This window comes from Gopherus evgoodei, chromosome 12, assembly GCF_007399415.2.
Source record: "Gopherus evgoodei ecotype Sinaloan lineage chromosome 12, rGopEvg1_v1.p, whole genome shotgun sequence".
In the NCBI taxonomy this organism is placed as follows: Eukaryota; Metazoa; Chordata; order Testudines; family Testudinidae; genus Gopherus; species Gopherus evgoodei.
In genome coordinates this window covers 39,274,207-39,293,224 of record NC_044333.1, presented here as the reverse complement: position 1 = coordinate 39,293,224, position 19,018 = coordinate 39,274,207, and the positions used below count along the sequence as shown (strand labels likewise).

Here is a 19,018-nt window from a genome sequence, read left to right as displayed (position 1 = left end):
CCCCAGTCAATTCACTGGCTCCCCTCCCACTGCGGCCCTCCAGCTCTCAGCATTGTTAGGGCATGGAGCCTGCCGGCAGTTAGCACTGAGTACGGTGACCAATGTCCCGATTTTATAGGGACAGTCCTGATTTTTGGCTCTTTTTCTTATATAGGCTCCTATTAACCCCCACTCCCTAGCCCAATTTTTCACATTTGCTGCCTGGTAGCCCTAGTACTGAGTCCAAAGGCCAGTCTTCTCCTCCCCGGGCACAGCCCTCCCCCCGACGGTTGTCTTCATTTAATGGCCACTTCACCCCTTCTCCTGGGCTTGGCTTTCAGCACTTCTAGGCCCCAGCCAGGCCCTTCCCCAGTGATGGAGTGGCTGCCCCCCCTCACAACAGCGCAGCTGTGGGGGAACCTGCACCCATCTTCTCCTACCTGTGTCCAGCCCTCGGACCGGCTGGCCTGTGATCCAACCGGCCCTGACTTTCCTCGTCCTATGGCCCGGCCATGCCGCTGGCTGGTCCCCCACTCTTTAACAGCGCCCCCATGCCCACATCTAGGTGCCCTCTCCCTGACTGCCCCGGGCTCTCCCAACAGGCCTGGCTCCTGATCTCCTGTGCCCTCAGCCAGGACCCTGGCACCCATTCCCTCCACCTGGGGCTGTGGCTAAACCTGGTACAGGTGAGGCTAAGGCCCCCACCCCCTTAAAGGGGTCCTGGGAGCAGGTGTGGTTCCCATACAGCATGCCTGGGGCAGGCTGCGGCGCTGGGCAGAGTGGGCTGCCCCCGAGCAGGGAAGGACAGACACGGGATCACACCCTGGACCTTTGCACCTCCCTCTGGGGCTGAGCCCCTTATGTCCCCTGCCTCTGCCCCGCTCCTTGATCAGTGCTCCATCACCATCCACGCAGCCTCCCTCCCTTGGCCTGTGTGTGTGGGAAGGGAGGTGCATGGCGGTGCCCTGCTCTCTACCACAAAAGCCTATTCAGAGAGCGAGCGCTGGCTAATCAGCCCCGCGGTGATTCACCGTGTGTCACAGCTGCTCTCCAGAGGCCTGTTGCAATGGCCCTTGTGAGCAGGCCCACACAGTGGGCTGAGGACTCGGCTGGATCCTTTGGGTTAAATGGTCAAAACCACGCAGCTCCCACTTCAGCACCTGCCAGGCGGAGCTCAGCTGGGAAACCAGCCCCGAGTTGGGTGCTTGCTCGCCAAGATCCCAGCCCACGGCTCCCTCTAGCGGGTCCAGGTCTGCAGCACCCTGGGTCTAGCCAGGCCTCACTACAGTGGCACCTCTTTACAGCCCTGGCAGAGAGCTGCACTAATGCAGTGGCCCCAGTGGGATTCAAACCTGCGCCCCTGGGGTTCCGAGACCACTGCTCTCACCCCTGAGCTATGGTGCCAAACCCCCCAGCGCAGGGAGGAGGTTGGTGAAGGCTGAGGCACCAGCATCTTCCTCCCTGCTTGGGAGCTGAGCAGATGTGCTAGGTTTGCACGACCCCAGTCTCCGTCCATCGTCTCCGCTCAGCTCCCCTGCAGCAGCCCATTTTCTGTCCCTCCCCAGAATCCCTGTCCCTGCAGCCTCACCAGCGGGAAGCGCTGCCCGTTTCTCTCTCAGCCTCCAGCCGTCTGAGCTGCACTCTGAGCGGTGTTTGCCCTCGCCTGTCACGCACCCTTCGTGGGAGGCTGTGCCCAAATGGCTCCCTTCGGTCAGTGAGCCAGGCTGGAGCACGTGTCTGGGGGTCACCCCTGCCCCACTCCTTGCAGGGCCTTTCATCAGCCCAGGCACTGGGGCTTGCAGCACAGACTCCAAGATAGCCCAGGGTCTTCAGGGCTGAGCCCACCTCCTGGGAAAGGACAGCAGCTCAAGAGGCAAAGGGCTGTGGGGGTGGCCAGCCGTCCCTTCCCGGGCTGCTGCAGCAGAGCGCAGAGGTACAGCTAAGGTAACTTATGCTGCCCGCCCGAAAGCAGCCCCACTGTGGCCTGAGCCCCACCAAAGGCACCATCCTGCAGGGCCTGCCTGGATGGGACAAGAAAACGCGCCCCAGCTACAAACATGCCAGTGTGCCCCAAGCCCCCGACTGGCATGACCTAACTGCCACCCGCTGGCCAGAAGCATGAACTGCTCCCGGGCACGATGGCTTGAGCTGGCACATCCCTGGCCATGGTAATAGCAGAGACCGCTTGTGGAAGGGACGTTCTAGCAAGGGCGGCTTCTGGCCCAGTCCCGGCAGGCTGTGCAGGGACATGAGCTGCTTTGGCAGGGGTGGTGTCCAGTGCAGCACTCCCTCGCCCAATAAAAGACGCCCTGATGGTGGAGAGTGCTGCAAAAGGGATCCCGGACCACAAAAAGCAGGCTGCAGCTGGAAAAAATGAAAAAAGCGCCTTCTCTCTGGCGATGCTGGTACCCCCTAGAGCCAGTGGGAGGAGGAGGGGAGATCCCAGCTAGACTCAGAGTATGCTTTGCCCGCCCGGCTTTGGGGCTCTGCCGGCACATTTTGAGGATGCTAAGGGCCTCCCCATTTAGCACCTGGCCCAGCCACGCTACCCTGGCCAGTTTCATCCGGCCTGTTTCCAGTGAGTATCCCTGTCTGGTTCCCCCAACCCCTCCTCAGCCAGCACTAGGGGACAGTGCGTACAATTGCCCCTGCCAGCAGCTCTCCCTCTTACTGCTAAACCAGCAGCTGTGATCAAATGCCTTTCAAAGGGATCTAAACCATCAGGCCTCCTTCTTCAACTGTGGGAAGGCTGGGGATGAGGGTGCTTTCTGCCCTTCCACCGCCCTTACGTTGCAGCCCCTTCCCTCCCCAGCTGCAGCCATTCACTGGGGCTCTGATGCTCCCCCCTCCTCCATCCTGGCAGAGTCCTGGGCCAAGCGCTGTGGGGTAACCAGCACCTCTCACCCTGAGGTCACATGGCTGAAGAGAGTGTCACGTGGCCAACACTCCACACGATATCCGTGCAAAGAGCAGGCATGTTGGACAGCTCCCGGCTGGGTTTAAGGGCAGCCTTATGCCAGGTATAGAGACCACCCGCAGGCACTTCTACAGGCCTGTGTGACAGCTGCCCACTTGGCCGACACACCGGGGGCTTCTCCAGCTAAAAACACAAGAGCCAGGCCCTGTCCCGACCTCTATCGCTGTGGATCAGGCACCAAAGGCTTCCGGCAACGCACACGGCCCAGGAGGTGACCCAGGAGCATGCTGTGCGAGCCTCTCTGGACACACATGGGGGAACACAGGTTCATTAGACATATTTATTTATGTACATGCTTATACACACACGTGTAGGCTTCATTCTCATCTTCAGTGCTGTCTTGTTTCTTGTTCCAGTCCCCCTTGGTTTTACACACCCGCCCCACCCCGGCACAGGCTCGATGGGGGATGAGAGGGGGCCCACACGACGCAGGGAGCTCTGGAGAAAAGATCCAGAGAGTGGCTCTAAAGAAGAATGGGGCCTGGGCCTCAGGCGGAGGGGTCTGTGAGCCGCCAGCCGTGGATGCCCTTGCCCGGGCCCCCAGAAAGGAGAATCCAGGCATCACTGCTATGCTGTGCTGTGCAGGGGGCAGCCCCTTACAGAAGGGAGTCTGCAGACAGGTGGGGAGGGGGGATATTTGCCCAGACTCCTGTTCTCTCCTGCTAGCTCTGAGAAACCAACCTAGTGCCGTCACCAGCCTGCCCTCGCCCCAGCAAGAGCGAAGAGCCACCAATACCTCCAACCTCATCCTAGGGCACAGCGCTGCCCGGGCACAGCTTCCACCAACTCCACTGGGGCCCCACGGGCAGCAGGATTCCACCGCGAAAGGGGATGTGCCCTAGAACTGTCCCCGTGCCCAGGGGCACAGCCTGGGGACCGAGGCTGCACAGACTGGGTGAGCAACTGGGCATTCAGGTGGATGCAGAAGAAGTTGGCACCCAGGGATACCCAGTGCTGTGCTAAGGGTGCCAGGCAGCCTCCCTGAGCTGCCTATGCCAGCGCAAGGCTCTCAGCCAGCGGCCAAGGGATTGGCAAAGGGGAGAATGAGGCTACTGCTCCCCTAAAGGATTTCTGGGCCCAAGGGACACTAGCTGGCAAAGGGTTTTCTGCTCAAGCCCCTTCGGCCTGTGCTGCCAACACCCCCTGCTATTCCAACAGGCTGTTTACGAGCCGGCCTGGCCCAGCGGGTCTCAGCGCAGGGCTTAGAGCCAGGGAAGTTGGGCTGTATACCAACTTCCTGCATGACCTGGGGAGAGGATCCGTGCCTCAGTTTCCCCATCTCCAAACCAAAGTGCCAAACCACCTGCTGGATGCTGATTGTGAGAGGCTGGAGCGAGGCCTGGGAGACGGAAGGAGAGAATCGAATTTCTGCATATTTGCCCCCAAACCTAGAAAATCGCCTCGACCAGCACTGGGGAGCAGGGAGGCAGCCCAAGCTGCAGAACCAACACCGAGTCAGAACGAGACCCCTGCAGTGGGCGGGTGTGTCGGGGAGAAGGTGGGCGAGGGGGGCTGCCTTTCGACATACACAACCCAGAGCTCAAAACTGCGGTAGCAGGGAACACTCCCTCCCTCCAGCTTGTGTAACACACAGGGGGGCAGCATGTAGCCCTGGGCATGGGTCCAGCGCAGGCTGGGTGTGTCCCTTTCAGAAGAGCCGCCCCTTCCCCCCGTTCCAGCCTCCTGCAGGGCCCTGGCTTGGGGCGAGGCCTGCTTTAGACTCCGTCGCTGGGCCAGAGCCAGCGGCCACGGGGTGTGAGCTGGGGTGGGGCAGGGCTCACTTGACGTGCTCGGCGGCGTGGGAGGAGCAGTAATACTTCTTGTGGGCGATGAAGGTGGACAGGCTGCTGAACTTGATGTTGCAAAGGCGACAGTACCTGTGGTTGCCGTTGGGGACTGGGCTGGGGAGGGCCTTGCTGGGCGCGGTCTGCACGCTTTTGTCCGTGTAGCCGGATGTGAGCCCAGGCTCTCTCAGAGCCTCAGGCACCGGTGACACGTTCAAAGGGGCGGCGGGCGAGATGGGCAGGCTGGGCCGGGGGGAGCCTGCGGGCAGGGGGCTGCCGTTGGAGGCCGAGGAAGCGGCGGGCTCCTTGCCGTTGAAGCTGTCCTTGCGGAGCCTGGCGAGGGGCTGGGGTGGGGAGGCCGCGGGCAGGGGTGGCAGGCTGCTCTCCGGAGTGCAACCGGCCGGTGTCCTGGTGGCAGCTTGGAGCACAGCCTCTGGCAGTCCGGGGCCCACCCCTGGCTTGGCTCCGAGGAGCCCGTGGGCATTACGGAAGTGCTCGATCAGGTCTCCCTTGACGGCCCCATTGAGTGGGCAGTAGGGGCAGCCGGCCAGCGGGACCTTGGCTCCCATGAGGGGGAGGGCTTTGGGGCTGGTGTAGCGCTGCAGGGAGTCCACGCCGGAGGCACAGGGGTACGTGGCTGGCAGGGCCATGGGTTTGGCCACCAGGGCCCCGGGGCTTGCCGACAGCACTGCCTTCTCCACCTTGACCCGAACCTTGTCAGGCTCCTCGCCCGGCATGTCCGGGCTCTCAGGGGCACCACTGCCCCGGCCTTTCGAGGGGGGGGGCATGGGCCCCTTGATCTGGTGCAGCTGCTGCAGGGTGCCGGCCTGAAGGGGCACGGCGGGGCAGTGGTACTTCTTGTGGGCCAGGTAGCTGTCCAGGCTGTTGAAGCTGATGCGGCAGGCCGTGCACTCATGGTAGTCCGCCAGGGGCGGCAGTGAGGTGGGCAGCACCTCCCCCTGCAGCCGGGGCTTCTTGCTCAAGTCAATGGGGCCGTCGGCATCGGGGCTGGAGCTGGGGGAGGGGGCAGCGCTATGGACCTTAGCCACAGAGATGAGAGCCGAAAGCATGGGAGGGACCTCGGGCTGGGTGCCCCCTGCCAACGGGTCTGCGGCGCTCGCCAGGCCCCCTGCCAGCTGCTCAACCAGGTGGTGGGCCGGTCCCAGGGCAGGGCTGGCGGCGCCGTGGATTTCGTAGAGTTTGCGGCGCTTGCGGGCGCGGACGGGCTGGTGCAGGAAGGGCACCTTGGGGGCGCTGGGCCGGCGCAGGGGCGGGTCGTGGCGCGAGGCACAGTAGAAGCGCTTGTGCACCATGTAGGTCTCGTGGCGGCTGAAGCGGATGTTGCACGCCTCGCACACCGTCTTGCTGGGGTCGTCGTCCGCGTCATCCACCGAGCTGCTGGGGCTCTGGCTGTCCTCGCTGACCCGGCCAGCCCCATCCGCCTCGGGGGAGCCTGCCTTGGCACCGGCACCGCCCTCCTCCACCTTGATCTCCAGCTTGGCCTCTGCGGCAGGGGCAGGTGGGCTGGCGTCCCTCTCAGCCTCCCCTTCCTGCAAGGGCGGCCCCTGGCCTTCGACAGCAGCGGGCGGCTGGGGTGAGAGCAGAGCTCCGGGCGTGGCCGGGCCCTTGGCGGTGGTGGGAGGGGCTTTGGCCTTGCGGGAGCCGGGTGGGCTGTCCTCGGCCAGGTGGCGGCTGGAGCAATAGAGGCGCTTGTGCACGTAGTAGTTGTTGATGTTGTTGAAGGTGATCTCGCACTCGAAGCAGGTGGCGCCCTTGGGCACCGGGGTGCTGGGGTAGAGAGTCGGGGGCACCGTGCCGTGCCCCTGCTTGAGCCGGCTGTGCACCAGTTCAGACATCTTGGCCAGGATCTCGGAGGCCTGGGGCATGACCGTGGCCTCGTGGCCGAACATGTACTGGGGCAGGAAGACGGTGCCGCCAGCTGTGCCCACCCCCGGCTCGCTGGGCACCGGGCTAGACCCTGGTGTGGGGCTGGCGATCTCCGACTTTACCTTCCCCGAGTGCAGGCTGCGCGGGGACGAGGCCCTAGAGGAGGCTTCCGGCTCCGACCTGGGGCTGGCAGCCGGCTCTGCCGGGGAGATGCCTTTGGCCACCTCACCCTCCCCGCCTGGGCTGTCCATGGGCTCCTCCTTGATCCTGAGGGGTGGTGCCGCCTCACTCGAGGAAGACGAGGCTAAGGGGCAGCCTTCTGCGTGGCGGGGCCTGGCCTCGCCGTTCTCCACCTCGTCCGCCAGGGATGGCTTCACCGCCGGGGTGTTGGCAGGGGACTCTGGCTGTGCCAGGGCTGATGTGGGCTCTGCCCCTCCGAAGACAGTGGGCAGCGGGCCATGCAGTACCACGTGCTGCCGGAGGCTGGCCAGGCTGTCGGCCACAGAGCCGCAGAGACTGCACTTCAGGATGGGGGTCCCGCTCGGCTGGCTCGGACCTGTCAGCGGGGAGGGAATGGGGGGGATCAGTGTGTGACTCCTGCCTGGCCAGGCCCTGTGAACTGTGGGGGCTGAACAGGCCCCGTGCCCCACCCAAGCCCCCTCAGTGGGCAGGAACCACAGGCCCAGCCCACGTGGCTGCGTTTCTTAGGGCCGGGAGATTCTCCTCCCTCACTCCTTTCCCTCCCACCCTGCTGGATCCCATCTGGAGCAAGTGCAGGGTGCTCAGTGACCCAACCCCACTGGCTTGGGGCCTGGAGCGGACAGCACTGCCTGGCGAGGGGCACAAGCAGGGGGCCTACAGGACATGCCTCTCTGGATGGCAAACGTCGGCCCTGCCCCAGGGCCAACTCTGCCCCAGGGCGCCAGAATTCCCATGGGCGTGGGGGGCAGGGCAGGGGCAGGGTAGGTGCCCTGCGAGCCTGAGTCAGCCCTGGGGTTAAATCCGCCTGGCAGCTGGGACTCCAGGCCCAGCTCTCCTGTCCCCTGGAACCCTCTGTAGGGAATCTCTAGGGAAGGGCAGGGCCATTTCCCAGGGCCCCTGGTGCTGATCGTTTGCTTCGCTCGTCAGTTTCAATTTCCGAGGGGTTCTGCACAAACAACCCCTGCTGTGCGGGGTGATCACAGATCATTTCGATCCAGTTTGGGGCCAGCACTCTGTCCCCACTGGCACGAGGCAATTCCAGCCGGGGAAGCCCAGCCTAAGCCAGGAGCTCCAGTGGCTCTGGGTACAATCGACACAGGCAGACAAGTTGAGGCAGGGCAGGGGAACAGACTGGGCCTGGGGTCAGTGCCTCTGGGCTCCCTATACCTGGCAGACTAAGGCCAGCTCTGCCACCCTTGGGCACGCTGGGCCTGGCACAAGAGGGACTCACCTGGCGCCAGCGGCTTGGCGGCTGGGAGCCCGGGCCCAGGGGAGTACACCTCGCCTTTGGAGCCTGGCTGGCAGATCATGTGGTTGGTTACCAAGTGGCTGTACAGGATGTCCCGGGTGGTGGAGATAAAGCCGCAGCTGTGGCAGACTCCTGCAGTCACAGGAACGACAGCGAGAGGAAGAGCTGTGAAGGCGATCGCTGCCAGCGAGCTTCACAGCGGTCGCGCGGGACTCTGGCTGTGCTGCAGCTAGGGGGCGTGACGGCGGCGCGCTGCCAGCTTGGGGCGAGCTAGCTCAGGTCCCAGCAGCCGTGAAGGCACAGCCGCCTAGGTCAGCCGCCTGAGCACGTACCCAGGCTCCCAGCCATGGCTCCGAGCTGGCAGTGTAGACATCCCCGCTCCCACTCGGCACTGCGAGAGCTCTGGGGCAGGTGAACTGCACTGTTCGTATTTCCAGCTGGGGAGAGTCCCGATCTGCCGCCCTGATCCCACCAAGATGGGCTCCCAGCTCCTCCTCCCTCCCCAGCCCGTCGTTAAGCAGAGCCTCAGCGTGCAGCTCCCTGCTGCGTGGCGAGCCAGCCACAGGGGACACGGCGACCCAGAGCCCAGCCGAGGGACCCACCGTTCAGAGTGTCCGTGTGCACCTTCAGGTGACGCTCACAGTTGGCTTTCGTGGTGAAGGCGGAGAGGCAGATCAGGCACACGAACGGCCTCTCTCCTGAAAGGCAGAGAGACGGGCGTGAGAACACATGCTGCTCCCTGCCCCCATCAGAGCCTGCGTGCCCAGGCGCTGGGACGCCCGGCAGCGAGACCCCAGTGCAGTGCAGCCCCCCTCGGCCACACAGCTAATGGGAGCAGGGGCACTGCGGGCATGCGGGTCTCAAAGCTTTGAGGGGAACGACTGGGAGGTCCCAATGTTTAAGATGGATGCACACTACTGCAGTGGTGGGGCTCTGCCAGAGAGATGATTGACAGCTCCCCAGTGGGGCAGCCCCACCCAGCCCCTGGAGGAGGCAATGGGCTCACTGCTCATTTGACTCCATGTGCCAAGGGAAGCTGTGCCTGGGGGCGTGGAGGGGTCACGGGCTGGCTGGCCTCACCCCGACTAGAGGCTGCAGTCACACGGCCAGGGGGAGGAGGACAATTCTGGCTTGCAGAAAATTTCCGAATCTCAGCTAGAGCCACAGCCCCAGCCACAGGCCTGGGAGGATGTGTGACAGCACAGGCTGCGATGGGCTGACATGAGTCTCTCTCTCTCCCTGCTAGGGAACAAAGCAGGAGGTGGCACAGGAGGATTCACGGCCCGCAGACCTGCGCTTTGATCCTGCCCCCAACGATCCGGAGGCTAAAGGCTTCCCCAGCATCACAGCCCCCCAGCCTGGCTTGAAGCTACACACCCTCGAGCCCTGTGCCACCTCCCTGGGCCTCGCCAGGGGCGCCCTTACCGCTGTGACTGCGCATGTGAATCTCCAGGGAGCTGGCGCTGGGGCAGCTCTTCTTGCACTGCGGGAAGGGGCAGACGCGCTCGTTGGGGTAGGTCTCCTTGGGCTTCTCGTCCACGGCGGGCGAGCTGGAGCTCTGGCGGCTGGCGCAGTAGTACATGAGGTGGGCCTGCAGGTTCCGCTCACTCCGATACCAGATGCCGCAGTCCTTGCAGGGGAAGACATCCTCTGCCAGGGGAAGACACGTTAAACAAGGGGAGCAGGGCAGAGGTGATCACGAGTCCCCTCCCTCAAGTCCAGGGCAGATCCTGGCCAAGGTGGGCCCAGCAGGGTCATGGAGCATCCTGTCTAGGGGGCGGCCAAGCATCTCCCCGGGACATGCTCCTTCCGATGGCAGTTGGTGGAAAGGGTTAAATAAATGCTACTTCACACGAGCAGCACTTCTCTATCCTCCCTTCGCCTCAGAGCCCTGCCTAGACTCTATTCAACCCCCGACCCCGGGAGCTAGGTGCCACTCAGTTTTAGAGATAGGGAAACTAAGGCCCAGTTCAGTGGAGCATTGCCCGGGGCAGAGCTAGGAACAGCACCCAGAGCAGACCCTGCTCATGGCATGAAGTTGGGGGATGAACTGTTGCCCTGGATTGCTGGAGGGCAGGGTCCAGCCTGATCGGTCTGGGGTGGTGAATTCTGTGATGCAGGCGGGTGTCTGCCGGGAGCCAGGAGGAGGACAGCTGGATCGTTTCCCGCAGGGTTGCCCGGTGGCTGCTGCTGACTTACTGTTAACGACAGCTGTGGCCAGGATGGCTGCCATGCCCGCCTGCTGGGGCAGAAGCTGTATGTCCGCATGCAGCATGGCTGGGTAGGTGGAGTCCCCGGGCTCCGATTTCATGGTGTGGTTCGGGATGCCCTGCGGCTCGGCCATAACGAAGGCACTCAGCAGCTCCTTTTCCACAATGGCCTGGGTGGTTTTGCACCAGATCAGTTCACCTAGAAGGCAAAGCTTTGGTTACAGGAGCACTGAGCATCCTCTCCCCACCCCAGTGCCCCCTGCCTCAGTGCTGGGAGGGGACGGGCAAAGAGAAAAGCTTTCCATCTAGGGACAGATCAATGATGCAATGACCTTGAAGCCTGGCCAATGTAGCACACAGTGGATGCACCAGAGGAAAGGGTAAATCCAGCACACATAGCACCTCACTGTGTAGCACTATGCAAGGGGAGGACACTTCTTCCTGACCTCAACTGATGATCTACTTATGCCCTGAAGCATGAGGATGGATGCCCCCAGCAAGCTTCTTTTAGGAAGTGTGACTGCAGGGGCTCCCTGAGCCTTACAGAGTGGGGATCCCTCAAAGCTGCTCTGGCTCTGTGTGCTCAGAGCTGCAATGCCAGCGAGCCCATGAAGCAGGAGCCCAGGGCTGCAAAGCCTTCTGGATAACGACATGCAAATGAGAAACGCCAGATTGTTTTAAAGGCGCAAAACAGCTGCCTCTCCAGCATATAGCACAAACTCCGGAAAACCAGTTCTACCCTCTGATCCCATCCGCCCAAGAAAAATTGCCAAGCATTGAGAGGTGAGCTTACAGACGCCAAGGGTTTCAGCCGCCTTTATACAGTAGCTCGTAATACCCACAATTGCCTGGAGGTGGCAGTGTCAGCACGTGCTGAGGCTTAGCAGATTATAGTGGCCTATTCACACTTTAGGCTGGAGCTCTCCCTGCCCAGCCGCTAATGGCCTGCAAACCAGGGAGCCCCCAGGAGGGCCCCTCTCCAGGGGAACAGTTGCCCGGCCGCCAGGAGTCCGGGGAACAGTTGCCCCAGGACTTCTAGCTGTGGAGTAGAGAATATAGACGGCGGGGGAGACTGATGTAGGGCAGTGGGGAGAGATGGGACGGTGACCCGATGGGAACTAATAGCTCTGTCCCCCTCCCATCCCAGGAGCCTTCCCCCCCAGCCATGCTCAGCCCAATTGTCAGCGAGCGCCTTGGCTCTATAAAGAGGACGGCGGCCCTGTGGCTGGCACGACACACCCATGTCCTGGGCACAGTGAGCCGTGCTCCCTGCTCGCGGCCCGGGCTGGCCTTCTGGGGACACAGCCTAGCGAGCCAGGCTGCGTTAGTACGGATCAATAATTCCAATCGCAGTCGGCTTTCTGCCACTGATGTTCTCCCGCAACGAGCTGCAACCTGCAGGCACAGGGCGTGGACTGGTGCAGGGAACCAGCCAGTGAAACTGACCAGAACCAGAGCGTGAAACTGATGGGCACTCATTGGCCTGCCTGAGCCGAGTGACGGGCAGGACGTGATGAGCAGTAGCCGCAGTTACTTTCTGCCAGGCCTGACAGCCTGGCCCAAAGGAGTGTGTTTGTGGGGGGAATAAATCTGATTTTCAGGGTGACGCTGGCCCTTTAAACACGAAAGGTCCCCAGTGGACAGGATGTGGTAGGTGCGAGAAGAGGCCAGTTGGCTTGCTACACAGTGCGGGTAATACCAACCCTTCCTGTAGATCACCGAGTTGGCGTCGGCTTCTCCGGACACCAGAGGCAGCCTGGACAGCCAGCAGCACTCGTCCCCCAGCATCAGTGTCACAGGCGGACTCTGCCAACAGGGGAAACACAGGAGAGAAGATGCGAGTGAATGTATGGCTGTTGCTGACCCATCCCAGCAGGGAGCAAAACAAGCCCTGACCCAGCTACCTCTGTGGGGTACCCACTCGCCTGTGCCCCAATGGTAAGAGCCCAGCCGTGGAGGTCCTGGAGGTGGGGGACACACAGAAGGAGGGGAGAGCCCCAGCGTTGAGCTCCTCCTGGCAGGATCTGGGGACTGTATAAGCCCCACTCCCATTCTGTACGTGGGCACTGCTGTGTCAAGTTCTCCTGGGGCGCTGAGGCGTGCGAAGAGACACGCGTGGGTTCTACGGGGATTGATGTGGGGGAGAAGGAGCTGCTGGCCAGGCCAGCATAGGGAGCTGGAGAGCTCTGGGGGCACAGAGCTGCCAGCACTACTGTAACACCCCCGCAGGGAAGCTCAGCCCCAGGCAGCTGCGGGGTGTAGAGCAGCAGGACAAGGCCACCCCTTGGGGGTGGGTGAAGAGGAGACAGGCTGGGGGTACGAGACAGTCGGGAGGGGGAACTGACTTGCCTGGCTGACCCACTCAAAATTGGACTCGTTTGCAATGTCTCCGTATTTACGGTAGGGTATGTGCATGCTTGGATACACGTCCACACGTACATACAAGACACCCCTGCGTCCCCAGCATACATGCCGCTTGCTGCAGAACTCGGCCCTAGGATGAGCTGTCGCATGCACACTACCCGCCACTGAGATCATCTCATCTGGCAGCCGAATTGCACTGACTCCCGAGAGTCACTTCTGACCCAGGCCCCTCCGTTCCCCAGACCTTCAAGATCCCCTCCCTGCCCTGCCCCAAGTAGCTGGATGCTGGGTCTGAAGCCATTCTGGGTACAGAAGATGCAGCCAGGCACCAGCCCAGGTTACCGCTCAGCAATGGTGCAGCATTTGCATCAGCCAGTCGCTGCTGCAGCATCAAACAGGGACAGATGTGTGGGGTCTGAGAGCCCTCGGGGTCCTCTCCTGTCACACCAGTGTCAGGGCATTGGATCAGGACAGCCCCAGCACCGAAGGGTGAAACCCCACCCCGACTCCCCCACCCGCACCCTCCTTCCGCTTGGAGGTAGGTGGGCTCCTCTCGGCCCCCCTCTCTGTAGTCCTGGAACAGCTCCCAGCAGCGCCCGCCCCACAGAGTGGCTGGGGAGCCCCTCCCCTTTGATCGACCTCGGCCCTGTTCCCCAGAGCCAGCTCTGCTGATTGTCCCACGAGGTGAGCTCAGGGCATTGAAACACTTCGCCTAGGTCTGTGCCTGACCAGGCTACACTGCACATGGATCCAGATCAGCCCCTCCCCCTGGCCCACTGCCATTACGGGCATCAGCAATACTGCAGCGTGCCGTGCAGGCCGCTGGCCAGCCGCCCCTCCGGCACCACGCGCTGCTGGCGTGCTCTGCACTCGCGCTGACAAGCATGTTATTTCCTCTGCTGCTTAACTCGGGGTCTAACAATCCCACGTGCCCCCTGCACAGGAAACACTCGCATCACCTCTGGCCTTGGCGTAGCGCCAATGCCGGGGGCAGAGAGGAAGAGAAGGGAGGGACTGTCTTTGCTTGTCCTGGTGCTAGCAGGATTCCAGTAGGCATCTGCCAGCAGGGGTGGGCATCACAGAGCACTCTGCATCCCCGCAGAGTCAGTGCTGGGCCCCGGGTTCACATGCCACGCACTGCCGCGGCCTCGGGGATCCGACGGGGGCGAGAAAACATTTGCACAGGCCACATGGTGGCAATAGCAGACCATGAAGCACCGGGGCCTGATGCTGCCCCCCACCACTGTGGTAGGGGGCAGCCGTCTGCCTTGTAGAACCCGCCCCTGCCATCACGGGCATGGGGGAGATGTGGTTGTGTCACGCTGACTCTTCCTGACTAAACATGCCCAAGACACTACCTCTGTGCATAGGAAAAGGCCAACAGGACACGTGGGACCCCCCACCAGAGCCAGTTACACCCAGCCCTACCATGCCCTTCTGAAAGGCGGAGAGACGGGCCTGGCCTCCACCGGGCCCTGTCGGCTGATAACCAATGGCTCTGCCGGCAGATTGGGGAGAGGAGTCCCGAGCGAGGGGCCTGGCTGATCACAAAGAACGCTGGCCCCCAGAGGCCTGGCTGATCACATCTGCCATGGCCAGACCGCGAGGAGAGATGGTGCCTCTCCAAGGGCTGGAGCCCACACCGTGGAGGTTTTGCACAAGGGGAGCCTGCCTTTTCCAGCTGCTCTTGTGGGCCCCGCCAGACAGTCTGAAAAGCGCAGAGGGAGGCTGGCCTCAAAGCCAACCCCCCAGAACAGCTCAACTAAGACGCTAGCACTTGGGGCGTCGGCCAAGCTGGGTGCCTCGCTGAGCACTGTCCTCACGTGCCCCTTTGATCACAGCCCCCTGAGCTGCTCTCACTGGGGACAGGGCCCTTGGGGGAGCAGCAGAGCCAGGCCAGCACTTCACAGGGCACCGTGTGCCTGCAGAATGCACGCCTCCATCTGTGTAGCTTAACAAAGAGACGGTTAAAGGGTGGCTTGATCGCAGTACCTACACAGGGAACCACTATTTAACCTAGCCAAGAAAGGGCTAACGTGATCCAGTGGCTGGGAGCTGAAGCCAGACAAATTCAGAGAGTAATTAACCACTGGAACAATTTACCAAGGGTCACGGTGGATTCTCCAGCACTGGCAGTTTTTAAATTGAGGCTGGGATGTTTCCCTAAAAGCTCTGCTCTGGGAATTACTCGGGGGCTGTTCTCTGGCCTGGGCTATACAGGAGATTAGAGATGATCACAGTGGTTCCTTCTGGCCTTTGAATCTAGGAGTCTATGGACTGACTGAAGGCAGCAGGCTCTGGCCCATAGCATCGTGCTGCTTTCGGGGCAGGGACTGTATTTGTACAGCGCCTGGCACATTGGGGGTCTGCTCCAGGATTGGCTCCCAGCCATTACAATAATACAAAACCCAAGAACTATCCCAGCAGGTTCAAGCCTGGGCAGAGGGACACAGGGATGCCCCATCTCCAGGGAGCCACAAGTTTCCAGTCTAGCTTTATTCACCCCACCAGTTACACACCAGCTTCTCCCAGGCGACTGGTTCATGGCATTGTCCTGGACCAGGTTGGCTGGCTCCCAAGCTGTGCCACCGGCGGCGTGAGCACCAAGACAATGCACATGAGGGAAAGCACCAACACACACCACAGGAGTCGTGTCTGTTGGGGAAGGACGGGGAGCTTACAAAGAGAAGGGGAGCTCCTCCGGAAGGACCTCGGGGAAAGAAAGAGGCCCCAGCAGCCGGGATGCACCACCCCCGGCAAAGCGTCAGGGCTCCAGCAGCATCTGCCTCCCACTCCCCGCTTGTGTCTGGCCTCAGACCAGCTCTGCCTTCACGCGTCTCTAATGAATATTAATGAGTAGAGGAGGGGAAAAAAAATAAATCTGCCTGATCCTTCGATGGCTGCTGCGGTAACGATATGAAATCTAATTATTCCTCCCAATATTTCTAAACCCTCACACTCCGACTGACAGGTTTGGTCGGTTTAGGCCTTATCACCACAAGGAGCAGAGTGCTCCTAGCGTGATGATACACACACACACACACACACACACACACACACACACACACACACACACACTCTTTTGCTGATGGTGCAGAAAGGATCCTAATTTTTTGTATATATTTAAAAGAAAAGAAAAGAAAAGAAAAGATGTAACGGCCGGAGCAATCCAAGGTCAGAGAGGCGGGTGGGGCTATGGAAATGAGGGGGGTTCACGCCCCCCAGGATTGGGCAATGGAATGTGCTCATCTGTCCCACACCAGCGAGCCCAGTTAGCTGCAGATGCTCCCACTGGCTTTTTCTGTCCCCTCCCCCAAACTAGGGGCAATCCCCAGCATCGGTGCCCAACAGGAAGCAAGTCCGGCCTGCCCCTGTGGGAGCCACCTGCCTGCCTCTCGTGCTGGGCAGGTGTTTGGAAGGGTTAAATATTCGCCCCAGACACAGGAGTTCTGGCTGCATCTGGGGGTGGGCGAATCGTCTCCTGGGAGTGGGAGGAGCGCGTGCGCTGGCGTCCCATGAGCTGCATTCTGGGATTGTCCCGGGCGAGTGGGGGGGTTGTTGACAGCCCCCGAGTGCCCCAACCCACCGCCTGCTGGGACAGAGTCCTTGGACGCACTGCTCTGTATGGAGCCCCCCAGCATCGAACCTTCTCTTGCCACACAAGACTCCCCCCCTTGCCCAGTGCCTGTGAGCTCCGCCATGGCCCAGGCCACCTGAGCAAACCCCTCTACTGCCAAACCAGCCCAACAACCATCTGACCCCAAACCAGCCCCTATGGCTCGGCCCAGAGACCCTCTGATCCCAACTGGCCCCTGCAGCCCAGCCCAGGACCCCAAACCAGCCCCTATGGCCCGGCCCAGAGACCCTCTGATCCCAACTGGCCCCTGCAGCCCAGCCCAGGACCCCAAACCAGCCCCCATAGCCTGGCCCAGAGACCCTCTGATCCCAACCTGCCCCTGCAGCCCAGCCCAGGACCCCAAACCAGCCCCCACGGCCTGGCCAGAGACCCTCTGATCCCAACCGGACCCTGCAGCCCAGCCCAGGACCCCAAACCAGCCTTCATGGCTCAGGCCAGTGACCGTCCGACACCACACAGACTCCCGCATCGCAACCCAGGAACCCTCTGACCCAAACCAGCAACCCCCTCCCGTCCCAGTGACCATCCAACCCCAAACCAGACCCCGTGGCCCAGCCCAACGCCCCAAACCAGCCCCTGTGTCACGGCTCTGCAACCTTCAACTGCAAACTGACCCCTGAAGCCCAGCCCAGCAACCCCACACTGCCTCCCCCCGATTCAGCTGAGCCCTCCTCCAATCCCAAATCGGGCCTGTGGCCTGGGCCACCGTCCTACCCCAAACTGGCTCTGTGACCCCCTGACCCCAAACCGTCCCCCATGGCCCAGCCCAGCGACCTCAAAGCATCCCCCAAGGCCCGGCCCAGTGACCATCCAACCCCAAACTGACCCTGCCTCCCAAGTAACCCTACAATAATGAACCGTTCCCCAGGGTCCCACATAAAGTGACCCCCCCTGCCCAGTGCTGCTGAGGGAGCAAGCAACAGCCACGCGCATACAGAACAGAGGGGAATGGGCTAGAAATCCCCCCCCCGCCCCCACATTTACACTGGTTTGGTCTAACTGCATCCAAATACAATGGCTCATCTCCCTCCTGCACCCCCATCTCCCCAAATTCAGCAGGGCTCAGCCCAGGCCCAGTCTCCCTCTGTGTCCTGGCTCAAGGCTGGGGAGGTATCGGGGAGGAGCAAAGCCCCCCGGCCCCTCTGACTGATGAGTGCTGGCCGCCTGGCATGGCTCCCCCTTCACGTGCTCCCGTCTAGGGTGACCAGACAGCAAGGGTGAATAATTGGGACGGGGGTGGGGGTAATAGGCACCTATATAAGAAAAAGCCCCAAATATCAGGACTGTCCCTATAAAATTGGGACACCTGGTCACCCTACCCCTGTCCCAAGGCCATGCTGTGCCTTGTTCCTCCCTCCCCCCCCAGCTGCCCGATGGCTCTCACAACTCTCCTTGTTTTTCTCTTAACAATGAGGTCAGTGTCTCGGTTCTGAACCGGCCCCGATAACCATCAGAAACCCTATCTGCGCTGCATCCGCTCGCCAAGCTTTATCTGGGGCAGTGCCGACCCCTGCTCCGCTGCTCCGACACCAGCAGGCACGCCTGGGGGTGGGCGGGAGCAGGGACCGGCCCCACCAGTTAGCCATTAACTTTGGGCCGGGGCTGTCCAGGGCTTTGGGGGAGGGAGACACCTGGGTGGGGGAGGGAGAGGAGAATAAGGATGCAGGCAAGGCAGGCTCAGGCCCTGTTATAGCAAACAGCCTGGGGAGCCCCCAGAGCTGGGCTGGGCAGCTCTGTGGTTCACGGGCACCGGTCCAGGCTGGCTTTGACAGCACTGCAGAGAACCAGCAAGGAATAGTCACAACACCCCTGTGCCCACCCCTTGGCACAATAGGGCCAGTAACATTCTCGGGGGGCCCTAGGCATCCGTGTCCCCATTGCCTGGTGGGGGAGCAGAGCCCAGACTTAGATCCAATCCCCTGCCAGACTCAGATGGCACCGTGATGCAGACATCTTGCCTGAACGGCGGTGGCCCATGAGCCGGCCCTGCAGGGCTGCTGCACAGGGCTCATAAGCAGAGTGGGACACCTGGATCCTTGTGTCCCAGGCAGAGGAGTAACTCCAGCAGTGGAGACATGCCAGGGCTTTTATCTATGGGGGTTGTAGGCCACCCCTTCCTAGCTGGGTTCTTCTCCAGGGGGGCTGCAGGCCAGGCTGGTTACTTGGCAATGACAAGGTGCAGGATGTCACTTTGCCCTACTAAGGGACAGGAGAACCCTGCCTGGTTAGCGCCTGAGGGGAGGCAGTGTTGCCTAGTGGCTTGAGCACTGGCCTGGGACTCCAGAGAACTACCCACCACTGCCACCATCCGATTCTGGACAAGTCACTGCCCCGTTCTGTGCCTCAATTTCCCCATTTTACAGCTGACGCTGCCCTCCTTTGTAGGGCGGCTGGAGAGCGACAGACAAGAAGTGCTGGTCCGTAGCCCAGCTTGGTGTTAGTATTACTAGGTGGAAAGTTGTGCTGGCCCAGGCTGCACTTTGCATAGCTTGAGCAGATGGCCACGGCCAGCGACAGTGGAGACGGCTTGTGGTGCATCTCTAACAGCAAGGTGACGGGAGCAGGGCGTCCCTCTGAAGAGCACTTGCTGTTTGGATGTCACTGTAAGCCTGTAAGCATTGGGTGCACCCATGTTTACCCCAGCAGCCAGGGCAGCCTGCCTCAGAAACTTGGCTGGCCCAGAGTTCCCAAGGCAGATCGGAACTACGCTCCTGCAAAGTGCGACGTCCC

At 61.7% G+C, this 19,018-nt stretch overlaps 1 protein-coding gene across 5 annotated transcripts in view; it reads right to left on the bottom strand.

Moving 5' to 3' along the window:
• Positions 1 to 3,222: 3,222 nt before the first annotated feature.
• The window catches only part of ZFPM1 (zinc finger protein, FOG family member 1), a 133,843-nt gene continuing 118,047 nt past the window's right edge, over positions 3,223 to 19,018 (bottom strand). For 4 of the 5 annotated variants that reach the window (XM_030582129.1, XM_030582132.1, XM_030582130.1 and 1 more), the window contains 6 exons: positions 11,991 to 12,093; positions 10,277 to 10,486; positions 9,503 to 9,727; positions 8,680 to 8,775; positions 8,060 to 8,209; positions 3,223 to 7,183 (listed from right to left, as the gene is read on the bottom strand). In XM_030582129.1, coding sequence (XP_030437989.1) covers positions 4,734 to 7,183; positions 8,060 to 8,209; positions 8,680 to 8,775; positions 9,503 to 9,727; positions 10,277 to 10,486; positions 11,991 to 12,093 — 3,234 coding nt within the window. In that variant the 3' untranslated portion in view covers positions 3,223 to 4,733. The remainder of the gene's footprint in view (positions 7,184 to 8,059; positions 8,210 to 8,679; positions 8,776 to 9,502; positions 9,728 to 10,276; positions 10,487 to 11,990; positions 12,094 to 19,018) is intronic. The other variant, XM_030582131.1, reaches the window with a different exon arrangement.